At 39.9% G+C, this 16,682-nt stretch overlaps 1 protein-coding gene across 1 annotated transcript in view; it reads right to left on the reverse strand.

Moving 5' to 3' along the window:
- P3h2 (prolyl 3-hydroxylase 2) overlaps positions 1-16,682 on the reverse strand; it is a 153,390-nt gene that overhangs the window by 16,108 nt on the left and 120,600 nt on the right. Inside the window, 5 exon segments of the mRNA XM_052753874.1 lie at positions 5,836-5,918; positions 7,142-7,182; positions 8,614-8,703; positions 9,045-9,187; positions 10,931-11,062. Of these exon segments, the coding sequence (XP_052609834.1) occupies positions 5,836-5,918; positions 7,142-7,182; positions 8,614-8,703; positions 9,045-9,187; positions 10,931-11,062 (489 nt within the window).

The raw sequence follows: 16,682 nt of genomic DNA on the forward strand, positions 1-16,682 counted from the left end.
CTTAAAGGAAGCAAAGGATTTACTTTGAGTGCTTTCAAGACAGTTCATATTAGTACTGATGGGGCAAGGAACAGGGGGCGTCCTCTGGCTGAGAACCAGCCAGAACTGCATATCCATGGCCCATCAATTCTTTAGAAAATGAGTTCTGCCATCTATCTGAACTGAAAGTATTTTCCCAGTTTTGCCGGCTAGTTTTATGCCAACAAGTTACAATTGTTTTGGGAAAGGGAATCTCCATTGAGAAAACACTTCCACCAGACTGGCCTGTGTGCAAACCTTAGTGCATTTTTCTGGATTGATGATTGGTGTGGGACAGTCCAGCTCACTGTGGGCGATGCTGCCCCAGGGCTGGTGGTCCTGGTTGTTATAAGAGAGCAGTCAGTGTAAGCCATGGCGAGCAGGCTAGTAGGCAGCACTCTTCCATGGCTTCTGCTTCAGTTTCTGCCTCCAGGTTCTGGCCCTGCTGTAGGAGGGATGGAGGTCTTTGTGCTCACAGATAAGCACTAGTGGAACCTGGAATGCTAAACACACAGGCCTGTTCCTTCAAAGGAGGGAATGCATAACCTGTTATCAGTCCAGAAGGCTGGGATGGAGCGTGGTTAAAAACCTGGTGACCTTTGCGCTATTGTGTGGTGGGAGAAGACACCAGATCCTCCCTCAGATCCGTCTCATAAGCTTGTTTTCCTCAGTTAATCTATAGAACCTCTCTTTATGGACATTGTCATGTGTGGTCAATCTATAGACCCACCTTTATGGAAGGTGCTGCACGTACTTTAGAAAGAGTTTCACTGTAGTGACATCTAATCGTTGTTTATCTTACTGTGTTCTTCAAGACTGATGTATACTTGACAGTGCACACGGGATTGAGTGAATCATCACCAGGAAAATTTTCATCAAATCGTGCTGTGCTTAACTAAACGACTGGTTCCCAAAGTCTGAATGAACACCTGCTCTCAGCTGTGTTGAACTGAACTGCTTTCTTGCTTCCTGCAGAAAATAGTGACTGCCCCCTCACAGGTCTTCCTCACGCGGTTTGGAAAGGATGCTGCAATCTATGCAACCAATTAGAATTCCTAGTCAAATTCAGGTAGACCCCTTTAAACTCAGAAAGCTGCAAATTTACTCTAATTTAGAAATGAAAAAAATACTCCCTTAGCAGGAAAGACAAGATAACTGTAGATTCACTGAAAAACGTTTGCAAATATGGAATTCAAACAGAAAGAGAACACAGAGTCTAGGGAACTAGATTGGTTTGTAATTTGCCAAGTGTTCATTATTTTCTGCTTTGAAGCAGTTCACTTAATTATAATAAGATTATTCTTAAAACATGAATTTTAACGCTACTATGCTAAAACATTTAGGAAAAAAAATCCCTATCCTCCAAGTTCAGCATGAGTATTTGTTGCTGTTATTATTATTCAATTAGTTAGCGGCACTAGAATACTATAGTAGATTCTGGCATCAATATTAGCAAGGTTGCTTTAATGGAGTATATGTAGAAGAGGGCTTTGAGATATTGGTAGTACCCTGAGCCACATGACAAGTAACATCCAAACAGTACCATAAAAGCAGGGTGCCCCATGGTCTTAAATATATAGAATACAGGAATTTGGAAAAACTGATATTTCCAATATGCTTTTCGTGAGCTAATATAATTGCTATAAAATGTATAGAATTTTGAACAGAATTTTATCACACTTACAAAGCAAACAAAAGAAAGAAAGAGGGGGGAGAAAGGAAATTTGCCATTCATGAGGATGCACCCAGTCCAAAGATGACTTACACAAGAGAGGGGAAAATGTGAAAATCAAAACAAAAATGTAGTCCAATAGGTTGTGGTTCCTGGGGCCTGGTTTAATGGCTGCCGCCAACTTCTAACCACTGTGCAGGGAGATTTTGTGAAACAACTTAATTCTTCTCTCATTCATAAAGTATGCGCCTGGCTCTGACTCCCTGGTCACAGGAAAGATCATCCAGGAAAGTGTGCCTTTGTGCTCTCTCCTTGAGACTCACGGCAAGGGCAACGATATTCCCACAAATATCACATCTCCCTAGGCATGGGGCAGGGTGCAAGCTAATAAGCCCTGACATGAGTACAGTCCTTTGGGGTTTTAAAAGGACATCACACTTATCATCTCCTGGATAGTGACCATCTTCCTTCACAGATAACGACAGCAAGGCATAGAGGGATTGCGGAGTGATGGTTCATAGTGTGCATCCTGTTAAAACACATCCTGAAATCAAGCCTACAGATTCCAAGTTCACCATTATTTCAGCCTTGTGCCAAGTGACTCTGGAATCATTAGTTAGTCTGGTCTTTGGAAAATGGGGGTTAAAAGAATGGGTGAGAGACAGAGGTGTCTTCTGGGAGTCACCATGAATGTTTCTTAGGCTGGGGTTAGTTTGGGAAGTAGCCCCCGGTGACTGACATCTTGGTGCTGAAGTCTGCCCTGGGTGAATATTATTAAACTCTAACCCAAGGAGACAGTGGACACTTTGCAAACAACAGGAAAAGTGACAGAGACTTTATTTTATGGCACATGCCTCCTGGAACCTTGCCCCCTTGGCATCTGCTTTCTGCCAAGCTGTGGGAGTGTTCTGGGCCTGGTAATTTTATAGCTTACCACTATGTTCAATTTGGATCCTATTTGAGTGTCTGAGGGCATTGCCACTGTGGTTTAATAAGAAATGCATTTGCATTTTGTTACCAGTTCCTTGTTCAACTTGACTAAAACACTTAAGTTTCCTGAATCATAGAAGTGTGTTTAATCATTCATAGTCTTTGTAAAAATATCAGACCTGAACTTTCTATGCTAATAAAGTGACTTATGGTGTATCCCTTAGATAGACTCCAAATGGGTCTAGTCCCAGAAAGACGAATGACTAAAGATTGCAATCTGCAGCTTGGGGGATAGAGGAGGTGGACATCAGGCTCTGTAACAGTCTTTAACACCGGATTTATAAAAGTTTGCAGTGGAGGTTCTGGGAGGGCAGTGTGCAGAGAGAGTACAGGAAGACCTGTGCCCTGTATATACTTCATCTGGTTATTCGTTTGTATTCTGCATGCTAACTTTCATAGTAAACTGCTAAGCATGCTTCTGAGTTCTTTGAACATGTGTCAAATTTACAAAATCCAAAGATACCATTTATTATCTATCTATCTATCTATCTATCTATCTATCTATCTATCTATCTATCTATCTATCTACTTACTTGTGGTTTTTAGAGACAAGGTTTCTCTATGTATCATCCCTGGCTGCTGTCCTGGAACTCCCTTTGTAGACCAGGCTGGCCTTGAACTCACAGAGATCCACCTGCCTCTGCCTCCTGCATTCTGGGATTAAAGGTGTGTGCCACCAGGCCCAGCTCAGACTCTGATATCTTTAAGATAAGGCCAGTCCTGGGACTAATCATCAAGGCTTATCCTTTAGGCTATGTTTTAGGTAGAACTATTTGTAATCAATGCAGTAGATATAGGAGAAAACATAATAATCAGGTTCTGAACGTGACTATAGGGTTCAAGTGTTTGGCTGATGTCCTGTGAGACTCTGGAGAAGTAACTATATTCTCAAGAATACCCTCTTGAGAAACTTCTACTATTAAAATGAAGGTTATGTAAATTTGCTTAAAAATTATATATATAAACAATAATGGCTGTTAAGAAGTACTACAAATATTGTCTATAGTACTCTTGCTAATAGTATATTATTACAATAACAATGCTTGACCCCATGTGAAAACTGCTTTTAGCAGTACTCTATAATTCCACTAATTCTGTTCTTATGTCCATATAACATTCTGTTCTCTTGTCTCCATGCTTTTGTTCCAATTGTTTTACCCATTGGAATGGCTCTCTGCACGCTCCTATAAAATCAGTCTGAAGTATCTTTAGGGCTGACATTATGGACTATTAATTTAAGATTTGTTGCATTTGTTTATTCTGCAGAATATTTGTTTAATGATCTAAAGACATGGTACATTTGTCTGATTAAATTAAAATTAACCTGGGGTCAGGAGGCTAAGTTGGCAACTAGCTGATAGGAAGTGGTAGGGAGGAAGCATGTGTAACTAGGGTTCTTAAATGGGGGCTGAGCAGAATGATGCACTATTTTGGGGGAGCTGTGAGTTAGGAGAAAAGGTTAGTTTCTTTCTATTCAGACTCTCTGAGCGAACAGAATTTCACCTTAACCTTTGAATCCTGAGTTCTATAGAGGGATAGAGATCTAGGTAAAGTTCCCTTTAGCAGCCATGATAGAGCTGGTGCCTGGGGGATCAGAATTCCCGCCTGGCTATGGCCAGTGTGGCTGAACTGCTACCGGTAGCTGCGGAGTTGCTTAAGGGGCGACTACTGAAATTAATGAAAAACAGCAAGCTGATGTTGTAGATCAGTATTGGGCTGCTTGCCCAACATGCAGAAGGCCCTGTGTTAAATTTCTACCATATCATACATGTTTAAAAAATAAAAATAAAATCTATGTTTACTCAAAGCCCTGCTCAAATCTTAATTATTTAAGTATGTTAGGTGAACTAACCTAATACCCCACATGACCTATATCTTCTCCATGATCCTTGGATATGTAGTCATATCCCACACTATCCAGCACTCACTAACTAGCTGGGCAACAGAAATAAATCTAGTGATCTCTCTAAGCCTCAAGTATTAAGCTGAAAATGGGGAGGGCCACATAGTCCTGTCTAGTTCAAAGGATGGGAGGATTATTTGGAAACACATTTGCAATGATATACAGATCTGAAGCATTCTTGTGTTTATGTGTTGATTTCAGATAATTGCAGACTTATTTTTAATCTTAAAGAAAATATGGTTTCCATCTCAATCTCTGTGGAGGTTTGAATAGGTATGGCCCCCCATAGACTCATGTGTTTGAATGTTTGGTCCATAGGGAGTGGCACTATTAGGAGGTGTGATTTTGTTGGAGTAGGTGTAGCTTTGTTAGAGGAAATGTGTCACTAGGGGTTAGTATTGATATCTCAGAAGCTCAAGTCAGCTTACTTCCTGCTACCTGTGGATCGAGATATAGAACTCTCAGCTCCCTCTCCAGCACCGTGTCTGCCTGCATGCTACCATACTTCCCACCATTATGATAATGGACTAAATCTCTGAACTGTTAAGTTAGCACCAATTCAATGTTTTCCTTTATAAGAGTTGCAGCGGTCATGGTGTCTATTCAGAGCAATAAAACTGTAACTAAGACAGAAGTTGGTACCAGGGACTGGGGTACCTGACCATGCTTTTGTTTGAAAGAACATGGACTTTGGGACTGTGGATTAGAAAAGTAGTTGAATGCTTTAAGTGGGGGTTAATGGACCATCCTAGCAGGAACATGTGAGACTGTGGTGCTGAGGGGGATTTGAACTATGGGGGCCTGGCTCAAGGTTTCAGAGAAGAAGAATTTTAGTATGTGGTCTAGAGACTGTTCTTATAATATATTCAAAAAAATGTGCCTGAGGCTAAAGTGAAGAGTTTTGGATTAATTGCATTAGCAGAGGAAATATCAAAACAGCCTAGTATTAACTCTGTCTTGTGGTTATTAGTGTTCACTCTTGTGCAGATTTATAATGAAAAGGAGCAAGCTAAGGATGGAAAAACACAAAATGTACAATCTGAGGAAAAAAGGGGCACTAGGAAGTGAAATGGAGTTATGTCCAGTGTTCAAGGAGATAAACAGATTAAAGAAAATCCTCATGTAAAATGGAATAAAGGGAGTGGTGATCTCAGGGAAAGATCCTACACCACTTGTGAAAAGGAATTAAAGAAAACTTAAAGAATTCCCCGCCATACCCTCTTCATAGAAATAAAACCTTGCAGGTACTTACCTTCTCTTAGGTCTCGACCTATCTTGGGCAGTGACTTCTTCCCCAATGACAATCCATGGACTTCTGCTCCCTCCACATTCACCCTGTCCATTCAAAAAAGTTGAGACTGAAATTTCCCATTAAATAAAGGTGTCCAAAGGCAAAGAACACTGGATCTACACAGGCTTTGATTCTGATTGTACCATTCACCTATCTTTCTAAAACAAATGATATGCCCATGCTTTTGTGAGGGTCTCTCAGCTTCCCTGGGATGCTGCTTCTCTCTAAATCTTTGCAGCTGTTATTAAATTCAACTGCAGCTATAATTTCACTCCCTTCATTATCAATCTATTGACCCAAACAACAGGAAAAAAGGACTATGTGCACCTTCATAATTCTCCATGTTGTACTGTGTCTTGAACATGGGCTGCATCACTGAATAATGCTCGAGTGGAGACAAACCATGTCCTAATGTAATAGTTGGTTCTTGACTATTCTGAGGAGAAAGACACAGTTTGTGTCAAACTTTGCAAGTACACAAGTGAGAGCAGACAGCCTTTTAACTGACACAGACGGGGTACGACCAAACACTCCTATATGTCCTTGATTCTCTCCCAGTCATCCTGCGTCATCCAAGGGCTGATTGATTCCAAAATTCTATGACCTGAATCTTCCAGTCTATTGTGGCAAAATCATAAGCAAGTCCTTTCCATTGAAAAACAAGTCCTTTCCATTGGAAAACGGGTCGAATGGACTGTGTGATCACAAACAGGCAACTCACACATTCGATAAACTTGAGTTATTTAAAAACATGTGAATTGACTACAATTACATTAAAAATGAGTTCTCATACTTTAGATTTGTTCAGTAATAACACATAGTTAACTATGCAGAAAACTTTCAGATCTTGATTTCAAATGAATATAGTAAGGAAATTTACCACCAGAAAGCAAATTTTGAATATGATCAAAATGTGTTGTATGCAATTCTCAAAGGATAAAGGCCATTTTAAAAAGCAAATGTATTTGTTAACAAAAATAGCATCCAACTTTGTGCAATGATTAATTACAGGAAGTCAGCATTTGGAGACCTCCCGGGCCAACTCCTTCATTTAAAGAAAAGTATTCACACACAAAGAGAAAAAGAATTACTCTAAACCATACAGCAGAGAGTGGGAAAGCTGGGGCCAGGACACAGTTCCTAATGTGCAGCTCAGAGGCTGTAATTACATTACTCTCTCTAATCCACTGGAGTTAAGTTTCATGCACAATCTCCCACCTCAGAGCACTCTGTCTCACAGTAGTTTATTTTCCAAGGGAGGACTCACCGGTTCTCATCCTGCCGTCCTCCATAACTGATCCAGTAATTCTGTTTTCAGTTGAGAAAAAAGTATAAATTTATTACCAAAATGCCATTCATAGGAATAAAAAATTAAAAATACTCTCAACAAAATATTAAGAAGGCTTGAAATATTCAGAGATTTGCACTGTGTATTGAAGAAGAAAAGGTTGATGCAATTTTGGCAAAGGCACTATGGATAACAAATGAACAAAAAAAAAGTACAGAATTAGTGAAGGCCTTGGTTCTTTTGCTCTGAATAGTGACTTGAAATGTGGTTACAGAAAGGGCTTCAGAGATCCTTCAATACAAGTGCTTTGTGGATCACGAATAAAATTTGAACAAAGAAATCAAGCTGGATTATCTGTACAGATCCACGAAGTAGGTGTCATATGCTGGTGCCTCTTGGGGAAACACAGTGCTTCAAAATATTAAGTAGGTACAAATATAGTGTAATCTTAAAATAACCTAATTTTTAGAAATGTGCCTGTGACAATAATCCAGAATTAAGAAAAATGGAAAATACGCTGCCATTAGGGATTTCCTCAATATATTAACATGGATATTGCAGAAAAATATTCAGTAATCAATAGATAAATGGAAAAAAACCTATGCCTACATAATTCAAAGAGGAAAATAATGCTATGTGAAAAGGGACAAATATTATAAACTGTCCATCAGAAGAATAAAAGTTAGAATAGCAATGATACAGTAATTGGCACTTAATATATATGAGTAGTGCAGGCACTTTTCCCCTCTAAGTTTGGTAGACTGGTATATCACACATCACAAGAAGCAATGAAAGTATCAGAAACATTGCCTTAGGAGGGCAGTTAAGTTTCAAGAACTTTCAAACCTCATATTTTTTCATACAGAGTGAGCCCACGCTTAGAATTTAGTGGAAGGTAATAATAGTTAAGTAAAAATGTTTGAAAGAAATTAGAAATAACTCCATCGAAGGAGTTAATCCTACATTAATTCCACATATGTAGTGAAGATCACAAGTGACTTGTGAAATACAAACGAAGACATGCATTTATCTACAGCACTGATGAAGTTTGTAGAGGGTGGATCTTTCCAGACGATGGAGGGACAATTCGCGAAGTAGGGAAAACACAGCATGAAGGCTGACTCAGTCTGTGCCTTCTGAAGGTGTGTGACGTTGTTTAAAGAACAGCATGCATTAGATATACTAAAATTGTACACCTAAAGGTTAGAGAAGTAAGACAATACTGAGGCAAATAAATCATGCACAAAATATTTGACTTTGAACTTTAGCATCATGGGAATCTATCAAAATCTTTTAAAGTTCACCACACAAATAACCTAAAGATTTCCCCTAATCAGTTATTAATTTAGAGAGGTTATTAGAATCTCCAACTAATGTGAGTGGGGCACTAATACTTAAATATCCACCAAGAAGATTTTTAAGAACATTCCCCTTTCCCCCTTTGTTCTTACCGGTTCAGAATACAAAAATCCCAGACCCTCTGCAGCTGACTTTATCAGTTCAGATTCAAGGTTATGACGGTTGACAAATGCTGTCATATCCTAGAGAGAGGAAGAATTTGTATTTAATTAACAGCTAAGGGATGTGCTAGATGCTCAAGTGGAACTTGACATTATAATGGCCAATGAGCTAACATAAAGAGCAGAGTTGGAAAGGCAGCTCCCTTGGTGATGGGATTTTACAAGCTAGTACCTATGGAAAATGTGCTTCCGGCAAGGTTCAAATTGGAAAGAATTAAGATCTGGAAACGCCACTAAATCTCTGTGTGTCCTTAAGTACAGTGTTTTGTTGTTGTTGTCTTTGTCTGTTTGTTGGTTTTTAATCAGTCCTCCCTGAAACACACTGCAGATTAAAGAGATTTCTCTCAGAACTTTGGTCTCACCTCTCGGGCCTCAATGGATTCTGGGTCTATGCTGTCATCTAGCAGGCTCTCATAGTAGTCTACATTGTCCAGGACATCCTCGTCATCTGGATGGAACATCAGATAGGCTTTGGCACACTCCAAGGCTTTCACATATTCACCGACTGGAAACACAAGGCGTTGTCACATTTGAGTCAGCGAGATCTGCCCAGAGGACTTCAGGGGAAGACTTTAGTGTGTCTACTGATGTCAGTACTGATATCATAAAAATGGGAGATAAACTGAGGCTGAGCAAAAAGGTCAGATACATAGAAGGACAGACATGATTTCTGGCTCAAATGGGACAACCTTTTGTTTGCTTTGTTGCTGGGCATTTGCAGAAATACTCCAAACTCTCTGTCTGAAAATGCTTATTGGTGATTCCTGTAATACCGCAGCAAAAATCATATGAATCAACTGTGACTTTCTGTACTGTTTAGCCTAAGTAAATATTCTGAGCATGACCTTCTAAGACGATGATGTAGCATTCATAAATAAAATATGAGTGTAGAAGTGATTCCAACGTGTTATTTCTTATCACTGGAACGTATGTTGTAAATTGCTGCTTCTATGGGGTAACCTTGAGAGGGTCCCCAGACTGTAGACAGTCTCTTCTAGACCCTTCTCATGTAACTTGAGCATCCTTAACAGTATCCAGCTATTACAAGGAGCAGTCCAGGATGTTTCAAATATGATTTCATTGTTTTAGAAATATTTAGCTATTGCAAAAAAATTTTTCAACTCTTAGGAGAAGAAAGTTGAAATGCTGTGTGCCACCTTCTCAAATGGGTCACACAATTAGATTTCTCTAAAAAAGACACTTCCTCTCTCTTCATAAACACACACACATACATACATAGACACATATACACATATACATACAAACATACATTCTCTGTGTGTGCATATATTCTTGGAGATGGCTCCAAGTATAAGAGAGGGTATTAAATATCTTCTCTTCAATAAAAATAAGAAACTAAAGCTATTTTGAATTACTAAATTTTCCCTAAAGGATTATGGAATATCTAAACATTCTATAAAATATTCTGATGATGAACCCTGGAAAATACAACCCACATGGAGGAACATTTGGCAATGTGAATCAAAGCTACAAATGAATAAACTCTTTGACCCAGTAGATGAACTTCCAGATATTTATCCTTAGAAATATTATATAGATACGCACAGACATGTGTAAAATGTCATCTGCTTGAAAGTTGACTGCAGACAACACAACTGTCCCTCAGTAAGAAGACACATAAACTTAGTTCTAATACAATGGAATGCAGGCACAAGCACTCATCTATTAAAGTTGAATAATAAATTACTAGAATTTGTGACCTAAAATATGGTAATTTCCTATGTCTAATCCACTAAAAGTCAGCTGGCATGTATTATGTGCAAAAAGATACAGAAAATATAAATAATATGCTGTCTCCACATAAAAGAAGAAGGCAAATTCTGTAAGTATATTTGCTTATATATGAAATTTTGGAAGTACAGAGCACTCAGTTGAAAGACACAAAAGTGGGCTGTTGATACAGAAAGAGAGGGATGATTTAATAACACTGGTTCTTCCAGCCCTGGGAATGCAACCCTACTAAAAGTGAGCTGAAAAGCAGCTTAAGTCGAAAACGAAATCCGGCCAGTCTAGTGTAAGTTTCAGGATGCCGTCATAGTAAATCCTGGGCTTCATCCACTGCGAGCGTCCTGCCTGAGCTGCGGCCAAACGTCAAGGAGAAGAAAGGGCAGAAAGCTGCATCACTTTGGTGATGAAATGAAAGAAAGCAGGGGTCTGGGTGATGAACAGATGCCAAGAGTGAGGAAGAAGAACCCCCAAAGGTCTTCCTGGATAATCCACACTTTACCTCTGTAGTAGGCAAACTGGAGGTAGTCGTAATGCAAGGGAAGGAAGTTCTCAATCGGTGAGAGGCGGCCTGGGCGGGTGGCAAGTTCCCTCACACACTCATGCTGACAGACCAGAACCTGCATGTAGTGATCTGAAAGACAAGAGAGACAATGTGGGGCCTCTGGCTGCTGAGACCACACCTTAGCCAGGGCAACACTTCTACAGGGCATGCTTTACCACACAACAAAGAGAGAGAGAGAGAGAGAGAGAGAGAGAGAGAGAGAGAGAGAGAGAGAGAGAGAGAGAGAGAGAGAGAGAGAGAATTCTGTATTGTCATTTCCTAGTCTGAAAACTTCAGACAGTCAGTGACTTGTGACATCATCTTAGCCATGATCAGTGGACAGCATTGGGTCCAGAACCTCAGCAGTATGTCAGGCGTCCTGGGAATAAAGCTGAATGGAGGTTTTCTCACCAGACATGTCGAACTGCTTTTTGACTACTGCAGAGGGTCTGAGATGCCCTAGAACTGAGACAGGACATTCAAATCCTAGTGATGCTAAGAAGCCATTCAGAAAAGGCAACAGCCATGCATGCAGAAAGTTCAGCAGGGGAAACAGAGGATTCAAACTCCCTTTCCTGTCAATTTTTTTTTCTAAAGGAAGAATTAAAATATTCTTGATAACTATTGCTCAGGACCCTAACCTGTCCAGTTACCGACCAGGCTCTCACTGGGCTGCACATATTCTAACACATTGGATACTGTTTTGACAGAGAGTGGTTAAACGGCAGAAAGGGTGGCAGCCAAATAGTTGGAATAAACACTGTCTTCCTTGCACCCTCTTCGGTGGTTGCTGCTCTCATTTCCAACAGTTAAGGTGCTGAAGCACGGGGCATTCCATGCCCCTTATCTCTAGACTCTCTTTTATCAAGGCGTGAGCTGAAGAGACAAAAGCAGCTAATGTCACAAGACAAATTCCTCTTCCTCTTTGCCTAACTCTGAATTCTGTAGCAAAGATGGGACAATGTTTTGCAGAGAGAGAACGGTTCACTCATGCTTGGGTTGAGTGGGCTCTCTGGCAGTTGAGAACATCACTTGATTTCATGGCTGCACAATTCAATTGGCCACAACAGCTTCTTTCAAGAGGGTCTCTGTTTAGTCAGAGTTCATCTTGGGTCTGGGCAATTTTGCAGAATGAGGTCAGAACACAGGAAGGAAAGGAGTATTTGTAGGGTGGAGGCAAACACTTTCCATAACCTGGCTAACTTGAGCCCACATAAATATCTTAGTGGGACAACAAACAGCCAACTGTTTACTCCCCAATAACCTGATGTCCTCTTTACCTTCAAATCTGTTTCCTCTAGTTTAGTGGTTCTCAGCCTTCCTAAAGCTGCAACTCTTTAATACAGTTCCTCATGCTGTGGTGACCCCCAACCATAAAATTATTTTCATTGTTACTTCATAACTGTAATTTTGCTACTGTTATGAATCGTAATGTAAATACCTGATATGCAGGATATCTGATATGTGACCCGTGTGAGAAAGGGTAATTCAACACCCAAAGGGGTCATGACTCACAGATTGAGAACCACTACTCTAATATCAAGTGACAAGTAAAGGAAAAAGTGAAAAATGTACCCACGGACAATTCAAACTCTGACAGAATATATTTGTAAAGCAGAGTATAAATAGCAAATGGGAAGAATGAAGATGGCCTTCTGGCTTTACAACCAGAGGTGACCTCATGAAAATTTGCATGTAGCAGCCATTTCCATTTTCCACCAACATTAAGTCTCTTCTAACTCTACAGTTCAAGCATTACAATTCTCCTAATACATTCTCTTTTGTGAATGCCAACCTAACTCCAAAATGAGGGCACTTGAGCAGGACAGGAATTTGCAGGGTGAAAGTCGTCATAGGAATTTTGATGTCACTTTTCCTTTTGATGTCACTGTGCAATCAATACACATTTTGAATAAGATTGAGGTTCAGAACAGCTGTGTAAGAATACTTTTAGTTTTTTTTTTTTTTTTTTTTTTTTTTTTTTTTTTTTTTTTTTTTTTTTTTTTTTGCTACAATGCAGTGAGCATGTTTCAGATTTCCAGGAAATCTTACCGTATTTCTATAATTGAGGATATTTGGCTGGCACTAGAAAGACTATGACGTGTTTTCCACAGTTTTTGCTGGTTGTGGTAGTTAAGAGTCAGAGAAACTGAATGTAGAGACCTCTGTTCTTTCTCAGCAGCCCATGGAATATGGTAACTTGACCAGCACTAAATACTAACCCACAGAGAGGTCAGTTGCCACAGCAGGATCTAGATCATTTGCCTAATCTGTTCCATGGACACCACAGCACAGGTGCAGGGGCAGATGTGGGGCTGGAAGAAGGGCACATCATCCCATAAAATCACAGCACAGTACACTATTAAATAAACACTTTATATGTATTTACATATTTATTTTTATATATTACTATAAATAATAAAGAAAAGGCTAGCTCATTCTCCTTGCAAAACACTGTGTGCTGAGGGAAAAAATCTAGTAATTACATGTAAAAGACACACAAAATTGACTTTTCAATAAACCATGTTCACAAAAATACAAGGAAACGGCTGATGCCCAAGGAAACAAAAGTTTGGAAATAAATCCTCAAAATAACTCATACACGTATATTGATTTTAGGTAACTTAAATTTGCTTTGGATAATAGAGCACTTCATAGTTTGCTAATTTAGTGTAGTGATTTTGAGTGTAATAGATATATTGATTCTAGTTTACGCTTTGTAGCTATTCTCTAATTAGCTTCTAAAAAAATCCACCTTTTTTATGACTGACATTATCACAAGCACAAGGCATTACTAACACATTTATCTATAAATAGTTATTGATATATATATACCACATTCTTTATTCTTGCATTCACCAACAAATTCAATTAGCTAATGTTTATTAAATAGCTTAGGGGTTTGCCAGTCCCTGAGGAATGAGGACTGAACAAGATAGGACATTGGCCATGTAATACCAGGAAACACCATGGATTTGCAAGGGGAACAGAGAGTGGAATGGCTCATCCAAAGAATTCAAAGAACTTGTGAAGGCAGGAATGAAGAGAGAATGCGAAAATACATAGGGAAAGTCCTTAAACGTTATTGGGCTTTATTCCAAGTAGAATGAAAGTCACAAGGAGAGGGAGTTTATGTATAGTAGCCCTGTTAGGACAGAATTCAGGCTCTGTATTAGAGCTCTGTTTGAACTGCACACCAAGAACAGGAGGGAAGTCGTCACGGGGGCTTAGTTAAAATGCAGTTTTGATTTAAACAAAATCCTCATGACCAGCAGGTTGACCCAGTGTTAAGTATCATGTGAAAGGAGCATCTGTCCATGTTTACTAACAAATAAGCTGGACTAAGGAGTCAAGGAAGATATTAGATGTTAGAAAAGCAACTTCCCAGGATTTGGTTTGAGCTACTAAGTAAGTGCTTTTGAAGGAGATAAGGAAACTTTAGAATTGGGAAGGTAAACTGACTTTAGTAACTTATATTTCAGTTCAACATCATTTTCTCATTATGTACATCTTGAAACACAATATGTCATCAACAACTATATGATAAATATTTGTTATTGTATAGGTTACTCTTTACTAGGTTTTTCATTATGTTGACTTTAAAAGTACAGGCTCTCATAGAAAAAAAACCCTGGGTCTGATTCTTAGCTTGTTTCTAGTCATCTCACTGAATTGTTCTAATTAACAAATTCCTCACCTAAAGGGAGCAGAATCTCTTCAGTGAGTGGCTGAGCAGCAAACAGAGATGCAGATCTATGTGAGAAGTCTCCGTGCAGTGGAATAATGCTTTTGTACACCAGTTTAATAAAACACTGATTGATTAGCCAGTAGCCAGGCAGGAAGCATAGGCAGGATAAGCAAACAGGGAGAATTCTGGGAAGCAGAAAGCTGAGTTAGGAGATGCCAGCCTGCTGTCCAGGGAGCAACATGTAATGGCACACAGGTAAAGTCATGGAAAATGTGACGACATATAGATTAACAGAAATGGGCTGAGTTTAAGTATAAGAGCTAGTCCATAGTTAGCCTGAGTTAATGGCCAAGCAGTTCTAATTAATATAAGCCTCTGTGTGTTTACTTGGGTTCAAGCAGCTGCAGGACTGGTGGGTGAGAGAGATTTGTCCTGACCACAGGCCAGGTGGGACACAGGAAAACTTCAGCTACATCTCCCCAAAAGGTCAGCACCCTTGAGGCCCCTATGATACCATCAAGAACAATAAAACCAGCCCTTGGCTAGGGAGGCCACAGACACAGGTAGGGAACCGCCTACTATGGAACCTACTACATTATGCAAAATACTTGTTTTGTCAAAGGGCCCTCTAAATACTGCTAATATCCATTGGTTAGTGCTGCTTCCGGTTCTCTTCTTAGAAGCTTCTTACTACACTGAGGTGCACTGAGGTGGTGGTTAATGAAGGAACCCATGAGTGGCTACAATGGCTAAAATGCAGATAATACATGATGATGGAGTGCTTGTCTGTGCATGACAGAGTTATATCACCCCTCTAAGGCTCAGAAAACATCCTGGAGGGTGTGGGGGATGTCAGAAAGAATACAAGAAACAGGAAGGATAGATGTAGAGGAAAAAGATGTTTTTTGGACTTGACATAGCCAATATACTTATGAACTCAATGTAGATGTGTCTATTTACACAAGACATATCCAACACTGGGCTCATCAAAATTTCATCAAGGTTGGAGGAGGGAGGGACCTATGAGGGCACTGGCAGTTTATGCTTGTTGGCTATCTTCATGGAGCCACTAGAAAGCTGTCTTTGTCAAGTAAGTAATATCCCACCCATGTTCCAGCAAGCAAGCAATTCTAACAAAACTCACTGGACCACACACACACACACACACACACACACACACACACACAGAGAGAGAGAGAGAGAGAGAGAGAGAGAGAGAGAGAGAATAGGAGGAGACCTGTTGAGAAGAAGGGCTTCAGTTGGAGAAGGAAGTAGAATGATAGGGGGAGATGGGAGATGAAAATGACTAAAATTCACTGTATAGATACATGGAACTATCAAAAATTAAATTAAAAACAGAATATCAAAACCAAAATACAAGACTAGAATTGTACCCCCACCCCAGCTAGGAGCATCTGATACTTGTGTGGTACCAGCTGGAGAAAAGCCATACATCCTCAGACCATGATATTCATGTGCTTTATCTACACCAGGGCCTCCTCAAGACTTCCTTGTGCTAGCCCCTAGAACACAGTCACAGCACAGCGTGCTACTGTACCTGTCTGTATGCTTGCCTGTACTGCTCTGGCCAACTGAACCAACTGATGAGGACATAGCCAGAGCCATAAGCCAAGGTCAAACAAGGTCCCTCCAGGAGTCTCTACTTCCCACAGAGGTTGGCTCCTCTGCAATCTTCATGGCCCTGGGGCCTCCAACTTTCTATTTCCCTGACTGGAGATGTAAGCACAAAAGGGCTATGGCCTAGTGTCACAAGTCTATAATCTCAGCTACTTGGGCATCTGAGGCAGGAGGATTACAGAGTCAATGCCTACTAGAGTTAGGATGAGTTCCAGGCTAGCCTGGGCAACTTAGTGAGACTAGAATCCCATGATAAAAAGTAAAATGATGGATAGAGTTATAGCACAGCAATATAGTGTTTGCCTAGCATACATGATACCTTGAGTTCAATCCTCAGTATTACACACACAAAAGCAAAAATAAGAGGATGGGTATATTTTTATG

Source organism: Peromyscus californicus, unplaced genomic scaffold (assembly GCF_007827085.1).
Source record: "Peromyscus californicus insignis strain IS unplaced genomic scaffold, ASM782708v3 Scaffold_25__1_contigs__length_3188244, whole genome shotgun sequence".
In the NCBI taxonomy this organism is placed as follows: Eukaryota; Metazoa; Chordata; class Mammalia; order Rodentia; family Cricetidae; genus Peromyscus; species Peromyscus californicus.